Source organism: Aethalodelphis obliquidens, unplaced genomic scaffold (assembly GCF_003676395.1).
Source record: "Aethalodelphis obliquidens isolate GAN/ISIS:26980383/991018 unplaced genomic scaffold, ASM367639v1 scaffold9, whole genome shotgun sequence".
Taxonomy (NCBI): Eukaryota; Metazoa; Chordata; class Mammalia; order Artiodactyla; family Delphinidae; genus Aethalodelphis; species Aethalodelphis obliquidens.
Genome location: NW_020837953.1, coordinates 45126629 through 45144084, shown reverse-complemented (window position 1 = coordinate 45144084; position 17456 = coordinate 45126629). Strand labels below are relative to the sequence as shown.

The 17456-nt window shown below is 46.5% G+C and overlaps 1 protein-coding gene across 3 annotated transcripts in view; it reads left to right on the top strand.

Moving 5' to 3' along the window:
* UBE4B (ubiquitination factor E4B) overlaps positions 1 to 16994 on the top strand; it is a 111562-nt gene extending 94568 nt beyond the window's left edge. For all 3 annotated transcript variants that reach the window (XM_027110246.1, XM_027110248.1, XM_027110247.1), the window contains 5 exons: positions 3182 to 3316; positions 5983 to 6174; positions 13867 to 14041; positions 14989 to 15135; positions 15468 to 16994. In XM_027110246.1, the coding sequence (XP_026966047.1) occupies positions 3182 to 3316; positions 5983 to 6174; positions 13867 to 14041; positions 14989 to 15135; positions 15468 to 15529 (711 nt within the window). In that variant the 3' untranslated portion in view covers positions 15530 to 16994. The remainder of the gene's footprint in view (positions 1 to 3181; positions 3317 to 5982; positions 6175 to 13866; positions 14042 to 14988; positions 15136 to 15467) is intronic.
* Positions 16995 to 17456: the final 462 nt, after the last annotated feature.

Genomic DNA, 17456 nt, shown 5'->3' with positions numbered 1-17456 from the left:
TCCGTGGATGCTGGATTTCTCCGGTGTCCACGCCACCACGCTCCTTGAGCCCCTCTAATTGTATTCATGAGGTGGCGCAGTGGTCGTCATCTTTTCCCTCGGCACTGTACTGGCAGCCTTTCGATGGCGTTCATCCTACCCGCCAGCCTCATATGCATTTCTAAACACATCTTACACTGTTTCGCTCCTGTGCCTCCAAAACCCTCCTCCTGCCGCTCTCCGTTTCCCATGGGGCGGCGTCACCCCCAGGCCTGAGGCTCCCCAGGGTGGCTCTAAGACATCCTCCCATGCTTACCCCTTGTCACAGTCCGTCAGCTCGAATCTGGTCCAGTCGCCCGGCCTTTGCAGAACGTGCCGGGGAAACAGATGAGCTGTAGTTGCAAGAGCCCCAGCTTCGGGGTCCAGGGGACCTGGGTTTGAGAACTGTCACTGCCGCACATTAACAGTTCTTCCTCGCTGTTTCCTAGCCCGTAAGTCAGAGATAGTTCTTGCCTTGTGGGAAAGTTGTGAGGAGAGACAGATGGTGAGGACGTAGTTCATGACCAGCCCAGAGAAAGTGTTCAGGATGTGTAGCCCCTATTGCTTTGTTTGCCTTGAGACACTACTGTCCAAAATGCTGTACATTCTACTCTTACGTATTAAAATCTTACCCATTCTTTGAGGGACGTCTTATCCAAATACTCCCTCACGGCTGACCTGCCCCATCAGTGGAGCTGCAAAGTCTCACCTTTCTCCCCACTCCTGTAACACCTCTTTATGTCACTCATGATGCTAATGTTGGACCAGCTTACGTTGTCGATGTTGGGATGCGGGTCTGTGGCACATTACCTCGTCCAGAGTCAGTGCTTATAATAATAGCATTTGTTTATGAGGCGACTGAGCAGATACTATTGATTTTTCTGGGTCAACAGATGGAAAAGGGCATAAATAATCCCTAAAACAATGCTCCTTCAGAATCAGGTCTGCTTGACTTTGGAGTCACTTCCTGCCTCCTGCCTCCTCGCCTGGTCCTCCCAGGTGCTCAGCTCTCAGGCTTCTCTTCTCTCTACACACTTGCTCCCTAGGTCGTGTGTTTCACGGTGAGGATGCTGGTTGGAGTTTTGCTGTAAGAGTAATTCTTTGCTATGGGACAAGGTCCCGGGCACTGCAGGACCTTTAGCATCTCTAGCTCGTGCCCATTTAATGCCAGTGATGTTTCCCTCCGACCCTGGGTCACCATGCAACCGGAAACATTCCCACACGTGGCCTGATGCCCCCAGTTGAAAATCACTGCTAGCTGATCTCATCTATTCCAAGGCTTTAGCTGTCTGTATTCTAACAACTCCAAAATGTGCCTCCCCAGCTCGGCTCACTCCTGATTCAGGCTTACATAACCAGCTGTTGACCTGCCCCTGCCCAGTGGTCTAATAGGATCTCAAACCTGACTTGTCCAAAACTGAGCCCTTGATGTCGTCCCCCAGATCTCCTCTCCAGAGGAGATCTCCTCTCCTCTTCCCCCTGTCACAGGAAGTGCCGACCGCATTCTGCTCATTGCTCTGGCTCAGCACCTTCTGGAGTCTTCCTTGATTCCTCTCTCTCCCAGCAAAGGCCCCTGGGCTCTGTCCTAAAGTATGTTTGTTATCTGACCTCTTCCCCCACCTCCAGCTCACTACCATCTCTTAACCTGCATTACCGGAGTAGCCCCCCATTTGGTTTCAGCCTCCACCCTTGCCCATGTGCATTCCAGCAGGATGGTGTTAAAATCTGTCAGCCTCTCATCCCTGCTCTGCTCAGAGACCTTCCAGGCTTCCCGAATTCTCACACTCTGGGCCTGGAGGGCACTGCAGTCTCGGCCCCGCCCTTCCCCTTCGCTCATGCTACCCTGCCCCCACTCGCCTCCTTGATCTTCCACCGAACAGCAGGGCCTTTGCACTTGCTGTTCCCTGAGCCCTGAGTGCTTTTCCCCTGGATCTTGCTGACTCACTTCCTTCAGATACCTGCTTAAATGTTACCTCCTCAGAGAGGCCTTCCCTGACCACCCTTTCCAGACTAGCACCCCAGCCCCAGCACACTCTTACCCTGCCGCCACCCCAGCCACCCCAGCCCGGCTTTATTTTTCTTCATCGTTATTGGACTTATCTGTATCTGGGTGGGTGTCTGTTTATTGCTTATCTCCCTAACTAGCGTCTAAATTCCATGAGGTAGGGAGCCTTCTTGGTCACGTTCTGTGCTTCATCTCCAGGACCTAAAGGAGGCCTGGCCTATGGAAGGGGCTGGATCACACGATTGATGAATGAATGTGACACCCACACACACACTGAGGTGGTTCTCACCTTGCTCTCCCTCCATCCTCCCTGCTTCAGCCTTTCGTTCCTGACCGAAGGGCGGTGGGCAGGTCACCCAGCACTGGTGCGGGATCTCCACCGGGCACTTACCCAGGGGGCACTCGTGTGGCTACATCAGCTGTTCTAGCTGTTTCCCCTCCCCCAAGGTAAAGTAAACAGGCCTCTGAGCAGATGTAGGAATTTAAGCCCGTACTGATGTTTCTGTATTTGGTCTATCACAGAGCCTTCAGTAGATTCCACCTTATTTTACCCATGAGTCAAACACACTTTATTGTCTTGTTTCCCAGCCTATGGCAGAGTAGAAGGAGGAGGATGGCACCAGAGGCAAGCATGCTGACAGTTGTAGAGGTTGACAGCCTAACCGATGTGGAGAGACAAAATTCAAAAGCTGAGCAATCTACAGGCCCTTGGTGTTGTGGCGAAACCTATAGGCCAGTGTGATAGTGCAGCACGCCTGTGGTTTTCAAAATAACGATGACTACGCAGACGTTGTTATTGAGGAAGGTGAATATCCTTTATTAGCACGTGTATCAGGCAGGATGTAAGAATCATTTATTGCGTCCTGCATAGAAGCTGATGGTGAGTTCTTTTATCATTGAGGAAACTGAGTCTCATGTAAGTTAAGTCATGTGCCAAGGTCCCCTTATTCAAAGCCCTAAGACATCCGATGGCAAAAGGAATAAACCCCAGTTATCTGGGAGGTTTGCTGTACAGGTTGTTGTATCATTCCCTAAGTATGTTGGCTGTATTCTGTACTTCCCCAGTTATGAGCTGACTGTATTTTTCCTTCACACTTGGCGTTTGCTGAGCTGCTGACTGTACTGAGATGTGTCTGGCATCTGTTCACTGTTCCCCAGGATCAGCAGCAGGCCCGCCAGTCCCAGCTCGCTCAGGATGAGCGCGTTTCACGCTCGTATCTTGCCCTGGCGACAGAAACCGTGGACATGTTCCATATCCTCACCAAGCAGGTCCAGAAGCCATTCCTCAGACCTGTGAGTAGAACCTTGGGGGTATTTGTTTTGTCTGTTGGATTCCACATTCAGAGTCTATCACTTATAACTAAATAGAGTAGTTGTTGAAATCCTGGGTGTTTCAGCACCACAGTCACCGATCGGTGAGATTCTGTTACTGATTTTGTTCCCAGTTATGCTAATCGATACACACAACATTCTATCGATAGTCTGAAGTCTGCCAAAGGTCACTTCCAAGATAACTTATATCACTTTCTGCACACATCACTTTATTAATGTTGAAGCTGTGACGTATTTTTGTCATCATCGACTCCAGTATTTTATTTATAGGAAAAGTATAGGTGACATCAATTGGAAATGAGACTATATTAAGTAGAAATAATTGATAGTGTATAAGATCTTTGGTTCTCTTCAGTGTAGGTTTGTTACACTCAGGAAACCAAAGGTTAATGAGAGCCATAATTAGGGTTTATGATAGGTCAAAGGTAGCCAGATTGTTTGGCCATGACTTGATTGATGAGACCGGGATCCTGTTTCTGAAATCGAAACTGAGGGGCATAAATGAAGATCTCTGCTTCTCTTCAACAATCCCCCGCAACACACACACACACACACACACACACATGCACGCACGCACACACGCACGCAAACACACACACAGAGTTTGGAAGTCTTATGGTGGGGCCGGGGCCAGGATAGTGAGGAAGGCAAGAAAGGGGCCTGAGATTTGGTAGCGACTTGCCCACATGGAGACAAGTTTACAGTGGGATATAATTTTACTCCACGTCTCCTCCAGTTTCCCTGTTTACTCTCACCTCCATCATTATCACTACACCCTGTCCTACGTGCAACTCAAGAGATGAGCCCCCTCCTCTGTCCCCTTTACCTTTCATGTCTCTTCATAAATAGATTTCATTGCCAGAGCAGCAGAACATGAAGCAAAACAGTGCATCACTGAAAGCGTAAGAACACTCAACTCATTTAGATAAGGTACTTCAGGCACTTGCTTCCCTTAAAGGTTTGCAATGGACTTCTTTAAACTTTTTCTATGAAGGCCAGACAGTAAATAGTTTAGGCACTGTAGGCCACATGGCCTCTGTTGCAGCTGCTAGCTATGCTGTTGCTGTGTTCCAATAAAACTCCATGAAGTGAGGCATCAGGCCAGATATGTCTTGCAGCTAGCAGTTTGCCAATCCCTGCTCTAAGTCATGTTTTATTTTATGTTCAACTACTCCGATGGCAGTGCTCTTTGATTGTTCAGAAGGTCAGAAACTATAAAAATTGCTTGAGACTAAATTATCATAAAGCCTATTTTTAGTTCTAAATTCTTCATTTTTTGTAAAGGACATTATTGAAAGCTAGGTCTATTATTTTCATGTCAATTAAAATTAATGTTTTTCAAGACCTACTCTTTGATCTGAGCTCTCCATACACCTGGGTCACAGTCTTCTGCCCCCCAGCCTTTGCCTGTGCCTGCTTTGATCTTTCCTTTTCCTTTGCTGCACTGTTTTCACCTTCTTTGCTGGTTAACACAAAACTCTCCCACTTCAGGAAAAAAAAAAATTACCAATTATATCCTATTCTTATCCCTCCTTTACCTCACAGTTTCTTAACAATTAAATACAGGAGTACTTTTTACTTTGTGCAAAAGCAGGTCCTTTAGAAGCCAAATTTAAGTTGAATTTGTATAAATCCAGTCATGAAATTTAATGAAAACCTTGTTACTTAAAGAGAAGCTTTCACAGCTCATTTTTTTTTTTTTTTTTTTTTTTTTTTGCGGTATGTGGGCCTCTCACTGTTGTGGCCTCTCCCGTTGCGGAGCACAGGCTCGGGACGCGCAGGCTCAGCAGCCATGGCTCACGGGCCTAGCCACTCCGCGGCATGTGGGATCTTCCCAGACTGGGGCACGAACCCGTGTCCCCTGCATCGGCAGGCGGACTCTCAACCACTGCGCCACCAGGGAAGCCCCCACAGCTCATTTTTTATGGCCGGTGTTTAATACTCTATAAGCCAGGTTTTCCTATTTCAGGTTTGCTTAAAGCAATGTATGCCCACCTGTAGTAGGTACTGTGTCACCTTGTGGGGTTATAGCATATTATTTCATAATTAGTTTTTAGTTGTTTAATTTGAGTTTGTCTTGTCTCACTGGCTAGATTTAAAACTATTCAAGACATAAATTTTATCTTCTACCTCTTTTATATTTCTTCACTCTTTGCATCTGATAAATAAATAAGAATAGTGCATATTGCCTGAACTGTCAGGGACTTGAAATTTATAGAAAAAGAATGCATAAAATGATGGCTGAAAGAGCATACTCCAGAAACTTTCATGACACGTGTGATGATGATGGAATTATGAATAGTTTCCCTCTTTTACCTATTAACAAATTCGAAGTGATCCTTGTTTTTATAATTAAAGCATGAATTTAATGAAAATGTTGCCTTTTTGGTATTTATAAATATTCCATCAGCATGCAACATTCTACGAAGTATTAGAATTACTGGATTAGAAACGGAGAGTAAAGAAAAGTTTGAATGGAATGTCCTTCAGCGTATGATATAGCACATATAAGGGATTCTTTGAAGATTGAGCCTGCCAATTCCTGTTCCTCCACTGAAATGGGAGGTTTGGGTCCTTCTTGCTTGTCTCAACAGCATGAATTGTCCTATTATCCCGTGATTTCCTAGGAACTCGGACCCCGATTGGCTGCGATGCTGAACTTTAATCTTCAGCAACTCTGTGGTCCTAAGTGCCGTGACCTGAAAGTGGAAAACCCTGAGAAATACGGCTTTGAACCAAAGAAGCTGTTGGACCAACTGACGGATATTTACTTGCAGCTGGACTGTGCCCGGTTCGCTAAAGCCATTGCTGACGACCAGGTTAGTGCCCAAGGGAACAGTTTCAGAGGGAGCCTGGAGTTCAGGCTCCTGAGTGGGTGACTTGAGTTTGCTTCCCTGTGGATTTCCCAGCAGACCCTGCGCGATTACATATCCATCTGTTCTTGGATTTTCCCCACTTGAAATCAAGGAAGGTGACACTTTTCAAAACGTGGTTTGAGAAGTTTTTACTATGTAAATAGAAATAATGGCCACAGTGGCAAGGGGAACTTGTCTGGTGTAAATGGATGTGACTCAGTTGTTTTCCTTTGGGCATAAAGAGCAGATTTGGCTCTCAGATCCGTCTCCAGTTGAGTTTGTACCCATCTTGCTAAGGGCCTCACTCGACAAATCGGTTACATTTCCAGAAAGAGCCTGGTTTTCGCAGGGAATCCAAATCTTCTTCCCGAGAAGGAGATTTAATAACAGCTTCAGTGCTGCCATTATTTCGGTGGTTCCAGGTTTCAAACCGTGTACGTTATCTTTACATTCTTCCCGTCTTTATTCCTTGCGTCCCTCTGATTGTATCCATTTTGTGGTTTTCATTTCCACAGCTACCAATTTAGTCCAAGCGGCCCCTGTCCGGCCTCGATGTTTAATTTTTCAGTATCTCGTGAAGGGCTTCCCCTCCCTCCACGGTCCTGTGTCCTGCAGCATCTTCAGCGTTATAATAACTGGTGTTATTAACCACGCATCAAGTTTTAGCCACTTTTCATGTTTTCACTTGTAATCCTCACAGGATCCTACGATTGAGGTTTAGTTGGATTCCTTGCTTTTCAGGGAGGCACACGGAGGTTAACGAGCTGCACAGTTGATGTGAGGCAGAGGCAGGACTCCCACCTGGCAGTCTGGCCCTGAGCCCATGTTCTCAGCTTCTCTGCTCTCCACTTAAAATGCCCCCAAAGTGCCATGTCCGTTTCAGTCTCCGCATCTTTGTTCACATTATTTATCCAAGTATTAACTCACATCTCAGGGTAACCATCACTAGGCATTCCAGAAGGTTCTTTACTTATATCTCATCCAAAGGTCAAAATAGGGGAATTGTAGGTACTTTTTACTTTTCAATAACAGCTTTATTGAGACATAATTCTCATACATGGGTACTTTTGGATAAAGCAAGAGATGTGGTCTTGACAAAGCACCTGCAATGGAAAAAACCACATATGTCTAAAGCAGTTTTTCCATAAAAAGTCGCGTTAAAAGAGCAGGTTAGGTGTTTGCAGTTACTTTGGGTAGATGCTAAAATGATTTTCTAGCCTATGACTGTATGATGCTACACATATTGAGAAATGGAAGATAAGCGGTAGCCTTAAGAGGGACAGGAAATGGAAACGCTCCCCAGGCAAGGTCAGGTCGTCTGCTTGGGCAGCAGGCCGGCTGGAGCTGGGCCTCTCCGGCCCAGCCAGAGATCAGGTGTGAGGAGTGCCCGGGGCCTCCTCTGCTTTCACTGTCAGGGACTCAGAAGGGTCGTTTAGCCTGCTCCCTCTTCTCCTGGTAGGTCTTGCTGTGGCTGCCACGTCGCAAGCGGTTATAACACGTAACATAAAGTTTGCAGTGTGCATGAGCACAGCACACCCACTGAGACGGTGCAAACCAAGTGGGTGACAAAGGAGTGTTTCCAAGTGCTTCCAGCTGCCTTTCCTTGGTGACCAACAAAAGGTCCACACTGCCTGGTAATGCCTGTGGATTGTGGTGGTGGCGGCACAGGTGGTGGCCTGTGGTGGCATGTGGCTTGAGTCACAGGCAGTGGTTTCTGCGCAGTGACACATGGATCTTCTCGAATGTCTAAATAGCCCTGTTCTTGCAGACACGTGAAGCAGGCACACAAGTGCCAGCGGCACAGTGGAGAGAAAAACACTTTTGCAGTGGTTTCTCTGCTGCCTTGTACAGTGTGGCGTTTGTCTTCATTGTTGGACACTTTCCATTTATATGGGCTGTAAGCTGATGAGGAGCCTGCCCACTGGATTGTTTCGGAAGAGGGGCTGGGGGGGGCTGGGGGTGGAAGGATGGAAGACTAGAAAGCTCCAGGGAGGTGGTGGAATTTCATCTTCTCCCTTGGGAGCAGCGCTCTTGCTTCGCTCTGGTTCCGTCTGGTATGTCTTGTTTTCCTGGGAAGACAGAGGAGAAAAAAACAGCAGCCGAGCAAGGGAAGAGACTGAGAGCCTTCTCTCCTGTGCACCGAGAGCGGGCGGAAGACAGGCGCCTGGGAGAGGTGACAGAAGGCCCCAGCGCGAGGAGCCCTGAGCCTTACACTCACAGGCCTGAGGAGAGAGCCCCTCGTCAGAGAGGAAGTGCGACAGGACAGTTGTCCCTGAAGCCCAGGAGAGAGAGAGGTCTTACCTGACACAGTGAGCTGCACTGAGGGCCAAGTCTGCCTGTGGTTTCCGGGCAGATGGACGGCAGATCTGTTGTTCATGGAGCGCTGTCTGTTCACACCATGTTCCATTAAACAACAATAGTAGTAAAGAGCCCATGTAATGGGGACTTCCTGGTGGTCCAGTGATTAAGACTTCGCCTTCCAGTGCAGGGGGTGTGGGTTCGATCCCTGGTCAGGGAGCTAAGATCCCACATGGCTCCTGGCCAAAAAACCAAAACATAAAACAGAAGCAATATTGTAACAAATTCAATAAAGACTTTTAAAAAATAAAAAAAAAAAAAGGAAAAAAAAAATCTGGGGATTTCCCTGGTGGTCCAGCGGTAAAGAATCCCTTCTAATGCAGGGACCACAGGTTCAATCCCTGGTTGGGGATCCAAGATCCCACATGCTGCGGGGCAGCTAAGCTCGCGCGCCACAACAACTGAACTCGCGTGCCTCAACGAGAGAGCCCGCGTGCCACAAACTACAGAGTCCTTGCGCTCTGGAACCCGCGCACCACAACTAAAGAGAAGCCCACGCACTGCAGTGAAAGATCCCGCATGCCTCAGTGAAAGATCCCGCATTCCTCAACGAAGATCCCTCATGCCGCAACTAAGACCCGACGCAACCATAAAAATTAAAAAAAAAAAAAGAGCCCATGTGAAATCTCACTTTTCCTATGCAGCGTTCCTTTTTTTTTTTTTTTAATAAATTTATTTATTTGTTTATTTGGCTGTGTTGGGTCTTCATTGCTGCACGCAGGCTTTGTCTAGTTGCAGCGAGCGGGGGCTACTCTTCGTTGCGGTGTGCGGGCTTCTCATTGTGGTGGCTTCCCTTGTTGCAGAGCACGGGCTCTAGGTGTGTGGGCTTCAGTAGTTGTGGCTCGCGGGCTCTAGAGCACAGGCTGAGTAGTTGTGGCACACGGGCTTCATTGCTCCGCAGCATGTAGGATCTTCCCAGACCAGGACTCAAACCCATGTCCCCTGCATTGGCAGGCGGATTCTTAACCACTGCGCCACCAAGGAAGTCCTGCAGCCTTCCTTTTCTTTTGAGGTGAAATTGACATAACATAAAATTAACCATGTTGAAGTGTGTAATTCAGTGGCATTTAGTACATTCACAGTATCGTACAACCATCACCTCTAATCACCCCCACAAGGAAATCCCGTACCCATTAAGCAGTCAGTGTCCCTTCGTCCTTACCCCAGCTCCTGGCAACCACTAAACTGCTTTCTGTCTTTATTTTACCTATTTTTACATTTATCTGTTAGCCTGTTCTGAATATTTCATGTAAATGGAATCATACAGTGTATAACCTTTTGTGTCTGGCTTCTTTCATGTAGCATGCTTTCGAGGTTCATTCATGTTATATCACGTATCAATACCTTATTCCTTTTTACGGCTTAATGTTTCATTATATGGCTATACCATGGTTTGTTTGTTCATTCATCCATTGATGGACATTTGAATTGTTTCCACCTTTTGGCTGTTATAAATAGTATCCTGTGAACGTTCATGTAAAAGTGTTTGAATACCTATTTTCAATTATTTGGGATATACTTAGGAGTAGAATTTCTGAGTCATATGGTAATTCTATGTTTAACATTCCCACCAGCAGTGTACGAAGGTTCTAATTTCTCCACATCCTCGCCAACACTTGCTATTTTCTGTTTTGTTTTTTTATTTTTAAATAGCCACCCTAGTGGGAGTAAAGTTGTATTTCACTGTGGTTTTGATTTGCATTTCCCTAATGACAAATGCTGTTGAACATCTTTTCGTGTACTTGCTGGCCATTTGTATATCTTTTTTGAAGAAATGTCTGTTCGATCCTTCATCTTTCTCTTTTTCTTTAGCCGCACCCAGCAGCTTTGTGGGATTTTAGTTCCCTGACCAGGGATTCAACCCAGACCCTCGGTAGTGAAAGCACGAGTCCTAACCACTGGACCACCAGAGAACTCCCCTTCATCCATTTTTTATCTTATTTATTTATTTTTGGCTGCATTAGGTCTTCATTGCTGCACGCGGGCTTTCTTTAGTTGCGTCAAGCGGGGGGCTACTTTTTGTTGCAGTGTGTGGGCTTCTCATTGCGGTGGCTTCTCTTGTTGCGGAGCACGGGCTCTAGGCTCCCGGGCTTCAGTAGTTGTGGTGCATGGGCTTATTAGTTGCTCCACGGCATGTGGGAATCTTCCTGGACTAGGGCTCAAACCTGTGTCCTCTCCATTGGCAGGTGGATTCTTTTTTTTTTTTTTTTTTTTTGGTACGCAGGCCTCTCACTGCTGTGGCCTCTCCTGTTGCGGAGCACGGGCTCCGGACGCGCAGGCTCAGCGGCCATGGCTCACGGGCCCAGCTGCTCCGCGGCATGCGGGATCCTCCCAGACCGGGGCATGAACCCACGTCCCCTGCATCGGCAGGCGGACTCTCAACCATTGCGCCACCAGGGAAGCCCAGCAGGTGGATTCTTAACCACTGTGCCACCAGGGAAGCCCCTATCCATTTTTTAAATTGGATTCTTTCTGTTTTGTTCTTTATATATTCTGTGTGAGTTCTTTATATATTCTGGATACTAGACCTTTATCAGATATATGATTTGCAGATATTTTTATGTTTAATTTCTGTAGCCATTCTGTAAGGTCCTTGAGGTCAAGAACAACATCTTGGGACTCCCCTGGTGGTCCAGTAGTTAAGAATCAGCCTGGGCTTCCCTGGTGGCACAGTGGTTAAGAACCTGCCTGCCGGGCTTCCCTGGTGGCGCAGTGGTTGAGAGTCCGCCTGCCGATGCAGGGGACACGGGTTCGTGCCCCGGTCCGGGAAGATCCCACATGCCGCGGAGTGGCTGGGCCCATGAGCCATGGCCACTGAGCCTGCGCATCTGGAGCCTGTGCTCCGCAATGGGAGAGGCCACAACAGTGAGAGGCCCACGTACTGCAAAAAAAAAAAAAAAAAGAATCTGCCTGCCAATGCAGGGGACATGGGTTCAAGCCCTGGGCTGGGAAGATCCCACATGCCGCAGAGCAACTAAGCCCAGGCGCCACAACTACTGAGCCCGCATTCTAGAGCCCACAAGCCGCAACTACTGAGCCCGTGTGCTCTAGAGCTCGCACACTGCAACTGCTGAGCCCACGCGCCACAACTACTGAAGCCCATGCGCTCTGGGCCCCATGTGCTGCAACTACTGAAGCCCGCGCGCCTGGAGCCCGTGCTCCACAACGAGAGTAGCCACCACAATAAGTCCGTGCGCTACAACAAAGCATAGCCCCCACTTGCCGCAGCTAGAGAAAGCCCGCACACAACAGCCAAGACCCAGCACAGCCAAAAAAAACCCACAACATCTTTGCTTCCTCTCTGACACCATCCACACTGAACTTGAAGCAGCAGCTCAGTAATCTGTATTTGGTCGATTCATTGGCACCACTGCTCTTTGAAACTGAGTGCCATGTCCTCTTATCATAAGTACCCTTTGATTTCTTATTTCTGTTTTTTTGGCTGTGCTGGGTCTTGATTGCTACTCACAGGCTTTCTCTAGTTGCGGCGAGCGGGGGCTACTCTTTGTTGCGGTGTGCAGGTTTCTCATTGCGGTGGCTTCTCTTGTTGCGGAGCATGGGCTCTAGGCACGCGGGCTTCAGCAGTTGTGGCACACGAGCTCTAGAGCACAGGCACAGTAGTTGTGGCACACGGGCTTAGTTGCTCCGCAGCATGTGGGATCTTCCCGGACCAGGGCTCGAACCCATGTCCCTTGCATTGGCAGGCGGATTCTTAACCACTGCCCCACCAGGGAAGTCCCTACCCTTTGATTTCTGATAATGCTCACTCCACTGCTCTATCTTAGAAGTTGACTTAACAGCAGGCAGAAGTCAGTTGGTTAAAAACTCAATCATCTTTTGAGAAATAGAGTGGGTGATATTTTCGAGAATAGTAAATGGGCTAAGAATGACTACTTGTTTACACAGAGAAGTTCAAGGTGAATCGTCTCAGTAGTGTGGATAGCAGCACCCACCCTGTGCGTTTTTGCCCTTCCAACATCTCACCATAACCCTTTGGCCATTTATCCCCTGTGCCTCTTCCCAAAGGGACGGGGACTGTAGCTTACGTGGCTCATAATAAGTAGACACCAAATAAAGTATCTGTTGACCTAATGTAGTAATTTAGTTTCAGAAAACTATAACCGAGGCTCTCTGAACTTTTCAAATTATTTTAAAGGATTATTGCCAGGCCCAAGTGCCCTGCTGGCTTTTTGTCCTCTCCTCTCTTTTCCCCTGAGTTGCATGGATTAAATAAGGGGCGTGGCTGTGTGTGGAGAGAGAAAGCGAGCATGTGCACTTATTTAGAAACTGAAGTTAAAAAAGAACCGAAGAAAGACTGAGGACTTTCATTCCAGCCTTCTAAGGGAACACAAGTATTGAGATGAGTTCATCCCACGATGTTCATGTGAATCCTCGTTTAGAAATCACAGGTCACAGATTATGGTCCTGTCATTCAGAGTTTCAGATTTAGTCATTCCCCTCCTCCATTTGCATCACTGTCACTAAAGTGACAAGCATTCAGTGATTTTGCCGTAAATGCAAAATACGATATACTTTGATATTTTGAAATGGCAGTGATTTATATAAATTAGGCACCTGTGGGGTAGGTGTTACTACCCCCATTTTACACCTGAGGAAACGGGGGCTCAGGAGAGTTAGAGCTTTCTCTAAGACCACACAGCAGGTAGATGGTAAAGCCAGGATTGAAACCCAGGCTTGCCTGGGTCTTTGGTGGGCGCTTGCTGTGTAGACCAGCCCTCCCACTCTCACAGGCATAAACCCTGTCTGCTCCCGTCAGCAGAGCCCCTGACATTTAACAGCGTTGAACTGAGAGATCTTAAATAAGGATTGACAGGGAATGGGAGAATGCGCTTGTTGATTATGAACTATATTGGGTTGTTTTCACCATGTTTACCTTTAGGGAAAAGAACTGAAATTTCCACCTCTTCTCATAGGCTGCTAGGGCTCAGTGCCTGGCAAGGACTGAAGTAGACTTTCAGTCCTTCTCTTTTTAATATTTCCTTCTCTTTTTAATATTTAAATTTTAAGAGAAATGGATGTTTGCTATAAAAGTAATTAAAACTTTTTAAAATTCCCCTCATTTGCCTCAATCCTGAAGCCCTTTCCAGAGGCCTTGTACAGTTTGGTGCGTATTAGCCCAGTCTTTATGTATTTATAGCCATGTCAAAGTATTTATATACGTACATTAGAATTTTAGGGCTTTTTTAGAAAACAGATGATGCTTTGGGTATTTTCTGCAGCTTGCTTTTTTCCACTTAAAATATATTTACGTCTCACGGTGTCTTTCCTCATTTTCAGAGATCCTACAGCAAAGAATTGTTTGAAGAAGTTATTTTGAAGATGCGGAAGGCAGGGATCAAATCCACAATAGCGATAGAGAAGTTTAAACTTCTGGCTGAGAAGGTGGAGGAGATCGTGGCCAAGAACGCGCGTGCAGAAATCGACTACAGTGACGCCCCAGACGAGTTCAGAGGCGAGTGGGCCTGCTTTTTTCACGTGGAATTCTTTGATTTGAGTTAACTTGAAACATGTAACATTAGAAGAGGACATTCTGTGCTCTCATTACTTTTTTTTTTTTTAATTTAATTTATTTTATTTTTGGCTGCCTTGGGTCTTCGTTGCTGTGCGTGGGCTTTCTCTAGTTACGGCGAGCGGGGGCTACTCTTCGTTGTGGCGCGTGGGCTTCTCACTGCAGTGGCTTCTCTTGTTGCGGAGCACGGGCTCTAGGTGCGTGGGCTTCAGTAGTTGTGGCACGTGGGCTCAGTAGTTGTGGCTCGCGGGCTCTAGAGCACAGGCTCAGTAGTTATGGCGCAAGGGCTTAGTTGCTCCGCGGCATGTGGGATCTTCCCGGACCAGGGCTCAAACCCGTGTCCCCTGCATTGGCAGGCAGATTCTTAACCACTGCACCGCCAGGGGAGCCCCCTCTCATTGCTTTTTGAGACACTGGTCAGAAATTGAAATTCTGTTTATCTACCTTTAGTTCATATTATAAATTACAAGAGAAAAAAGTCCTCAGCCTGATTTCAAACCAGATAACAACCCTGAAGATTCTAAGGTCAATCTTGCCTTTGCAAGTGGGGACTCATGTTTTCAAAGAATTCTGAGTAGTCCTAAGAGGAAAGGTTGATTCTAGCCTGCCATCTTCGCCATACAGCTCGGGAGGGCCTGTCTGTCCTGCTGTCTTTTTTGTCTGTTCTTTCCTCCCAGCAGTAGCTGACAAAAGGGTGCTTCCCCTCTACAAAAGGTGAAGTGTATGCCTTTATCTAATGCTGATTTCCTCCTAAACTTGGGGGCCTGGTAGGGGCCGTTTGGTTGCTGTTTCCTATGGTTATATTTTTCACTGATAGGAGGGACTCTGTTTTCTTTTTCAGTTTTAGGCTCTATTGTTAGATCAGAGTTTGCTTTGCTCTGTCTCTGTAGACCCTCTGATGGACACCCTGATGACTGACCCCGTGCGGCTGCCCTCTGGCACCATCATGGACCGCTCCATCATCCTGCGGCACTTGCTGAACTCCCCCACGGACCCCTTCAACCGACAGACGCTGACAGAGAGCATGCTGGAGCCAGGTAGAGGAGGGCATGGCTCGAACTGCAGTGCCTGCACCTGTACTGAGCAGTGAGGCCAAAATCGTGTATCAGAGAGTAGTCAAAAGGGGGAAATTTAACAAATCCAGACACTACATGGTTTCTGACACTTAATGGACAAGACATAAAACATTCTTTGCTCTTTTTCACTACAGAATTCCAGTTCTTACTTTTCATGTCCTATTTCTTCTTCAGCCTTCAGTTCAGTGAGGGAATGAATTGCCTTTTCTTTCCTTTTATACAGAACTACAAGCATCATCTCTCAGGAAGAGCCCTCCCATCTGGGGTATTAATTCTTTCCTTTCTTTTCTCAGTGCCAGAACTGAAAGAACAGATTCATGCCTGGATGAGAGAGAAACAGAACAATGATCATTAAACCATCCCCCTTGCCCACCCTCTGCGAGAAACAGCCAAGGCCGGCGAGGCAGGCAGGAGCAGCATCGGTGGTGCAAATGCTGTTCACATGTTGGAGGCCAGAAGTGGCAAAATACACCAAGAGCCCACCCAGAGCGACCAAACAGTGGAGACCGGAAAGGACATGAGTAAGAAGAGGAGCCCAATTCCTGTACATATATTTAAGTGACAGACGTGGTCAAAAGCTTGAGGGATACGTTTTATGATTGCTTGCGTAATAGAGCACGTCCTTCATATGTCACAATTTGGGGCTTTTGCTACGGAAGTCTTTTAGTGATTGATGACGAATGGGTCTGGGCAGCATCCCCTTCATCCCTTTTTTTTTCCTAAATCCAGTACCCGTTGGTGTTGATTGTGATTAGAGAACCTTGGACATTTTGCTGCTAAGACTCTTCCCCCCGCCGGCCCCATCCTGATCCTACTTGCACTGCTGTGGATTTTTTTTAAGAGAAGCAAAAACAAAAATAAACTCTTTTCCCTGGCCCTCCAAACATTTATTCTGTGAGATAACTGTGCCTGCAACAAAGTGTTAATCCTGGGATCGTATTTTTATATCATATTCACATATTTGTTTTTTTAATTGGTGTTAGATGACATGATTAATAAAAAAGGCAAGATATTTTCAGAATTTGAATTTCAGTTTTTTTTTTTTTATTATTTTGAAATGTCCCTTAAAATTTTTTTTTATTCTAAACAAAATGAAGAGAATCCTGTTGCTCTGGTCCTTGTAGTGAGTCCACGATTAGGAATCTGAGGAACAGCTGCAGCAAAGGAAGCATTTAAGTGTATCAGGATTTCGCGTCTTACGGTTTGGGGGGGGGGGGTTGGGTTATTTTTAATGCTATGTGACAGTTGGAAACCTTTATAGTTATCCTGCGAGGGTAAATAAATTCCTCAACCCTTGAGTCTGTGAGTTCAAGGCAGGGGTCGTTTGTATGATGTGTCCTGTGGGGCTTGGCCTTACCAAAGCAAAAAAGGGGTGCAAGAAATGTGGAAGTACGTCTGCTTGTAAAAACACACACAAAGAAACACACACACACACACACACACACACACACATAAACATAAGATTTTTTGTATTACTGCTCCCTACTTAACCATACTCGGATTCTTGAATCTCCTTTGGGGTAAAAAAGAATTTGAAACCATAAAGTGTTTTGAAGAAATTAAGTCTACAAAAACATACTTTCTTTTTCTTTTCCTTTCTTTCCCGCTCCACAGACAATGTCCTCTGTTCAGTTCCTAACGCAAACTACAATAAATGGTGATACACATTCAGAAGGAATCTTCTTTGAGTCTCTTCTTTTTGTGGAAAACAAAGGGGTGGGTGAAGACCAAGAGCCAGATGTGTTGGCATGTGGTACATGATCTTTCCTGGAGCCAATTAGGAGTTGCTGTTTTTAAAATAAAACTTTCCTATTGTGTCAGTCTTGATGCTCCAGTTGGTTCTTGTGTCACTGTTTGCTTGTTCAAGGGGGTTGAGCTTTGTCATGTTCAGTCTCTTCAGTTCTCAGGTGGTTACCCTATTGCAAATATATTTTCCCTGACCTTGAAAATTTTTGCTCAAGTTCAGCCCATCTCATGAACATTATCTTAGGTACTGCAGTTGATGAAACCTACCAGCTCATGTAATAAGAGCAAGCGTTTCTGCAGCATTTGCTGTGTGCCAACCTATGCCAAGGCCTTTACATTTACGATTTCGTTCTCTAAGATGGTACAATCATCTTTGTTTTTTTTCCAGCAGGTCAGGGTGTGGGATGTGGAGAGGTTAGGTCACTTGCCCAAGGTCACCTGGCCAATTAGTGGAAGAGCGGGTGTCCAGGCTCCAGAGTCCATGCCCTTAGCCACTACTCTTGAGCACATTTGGACTAAATCAACTTTTTCCTTTT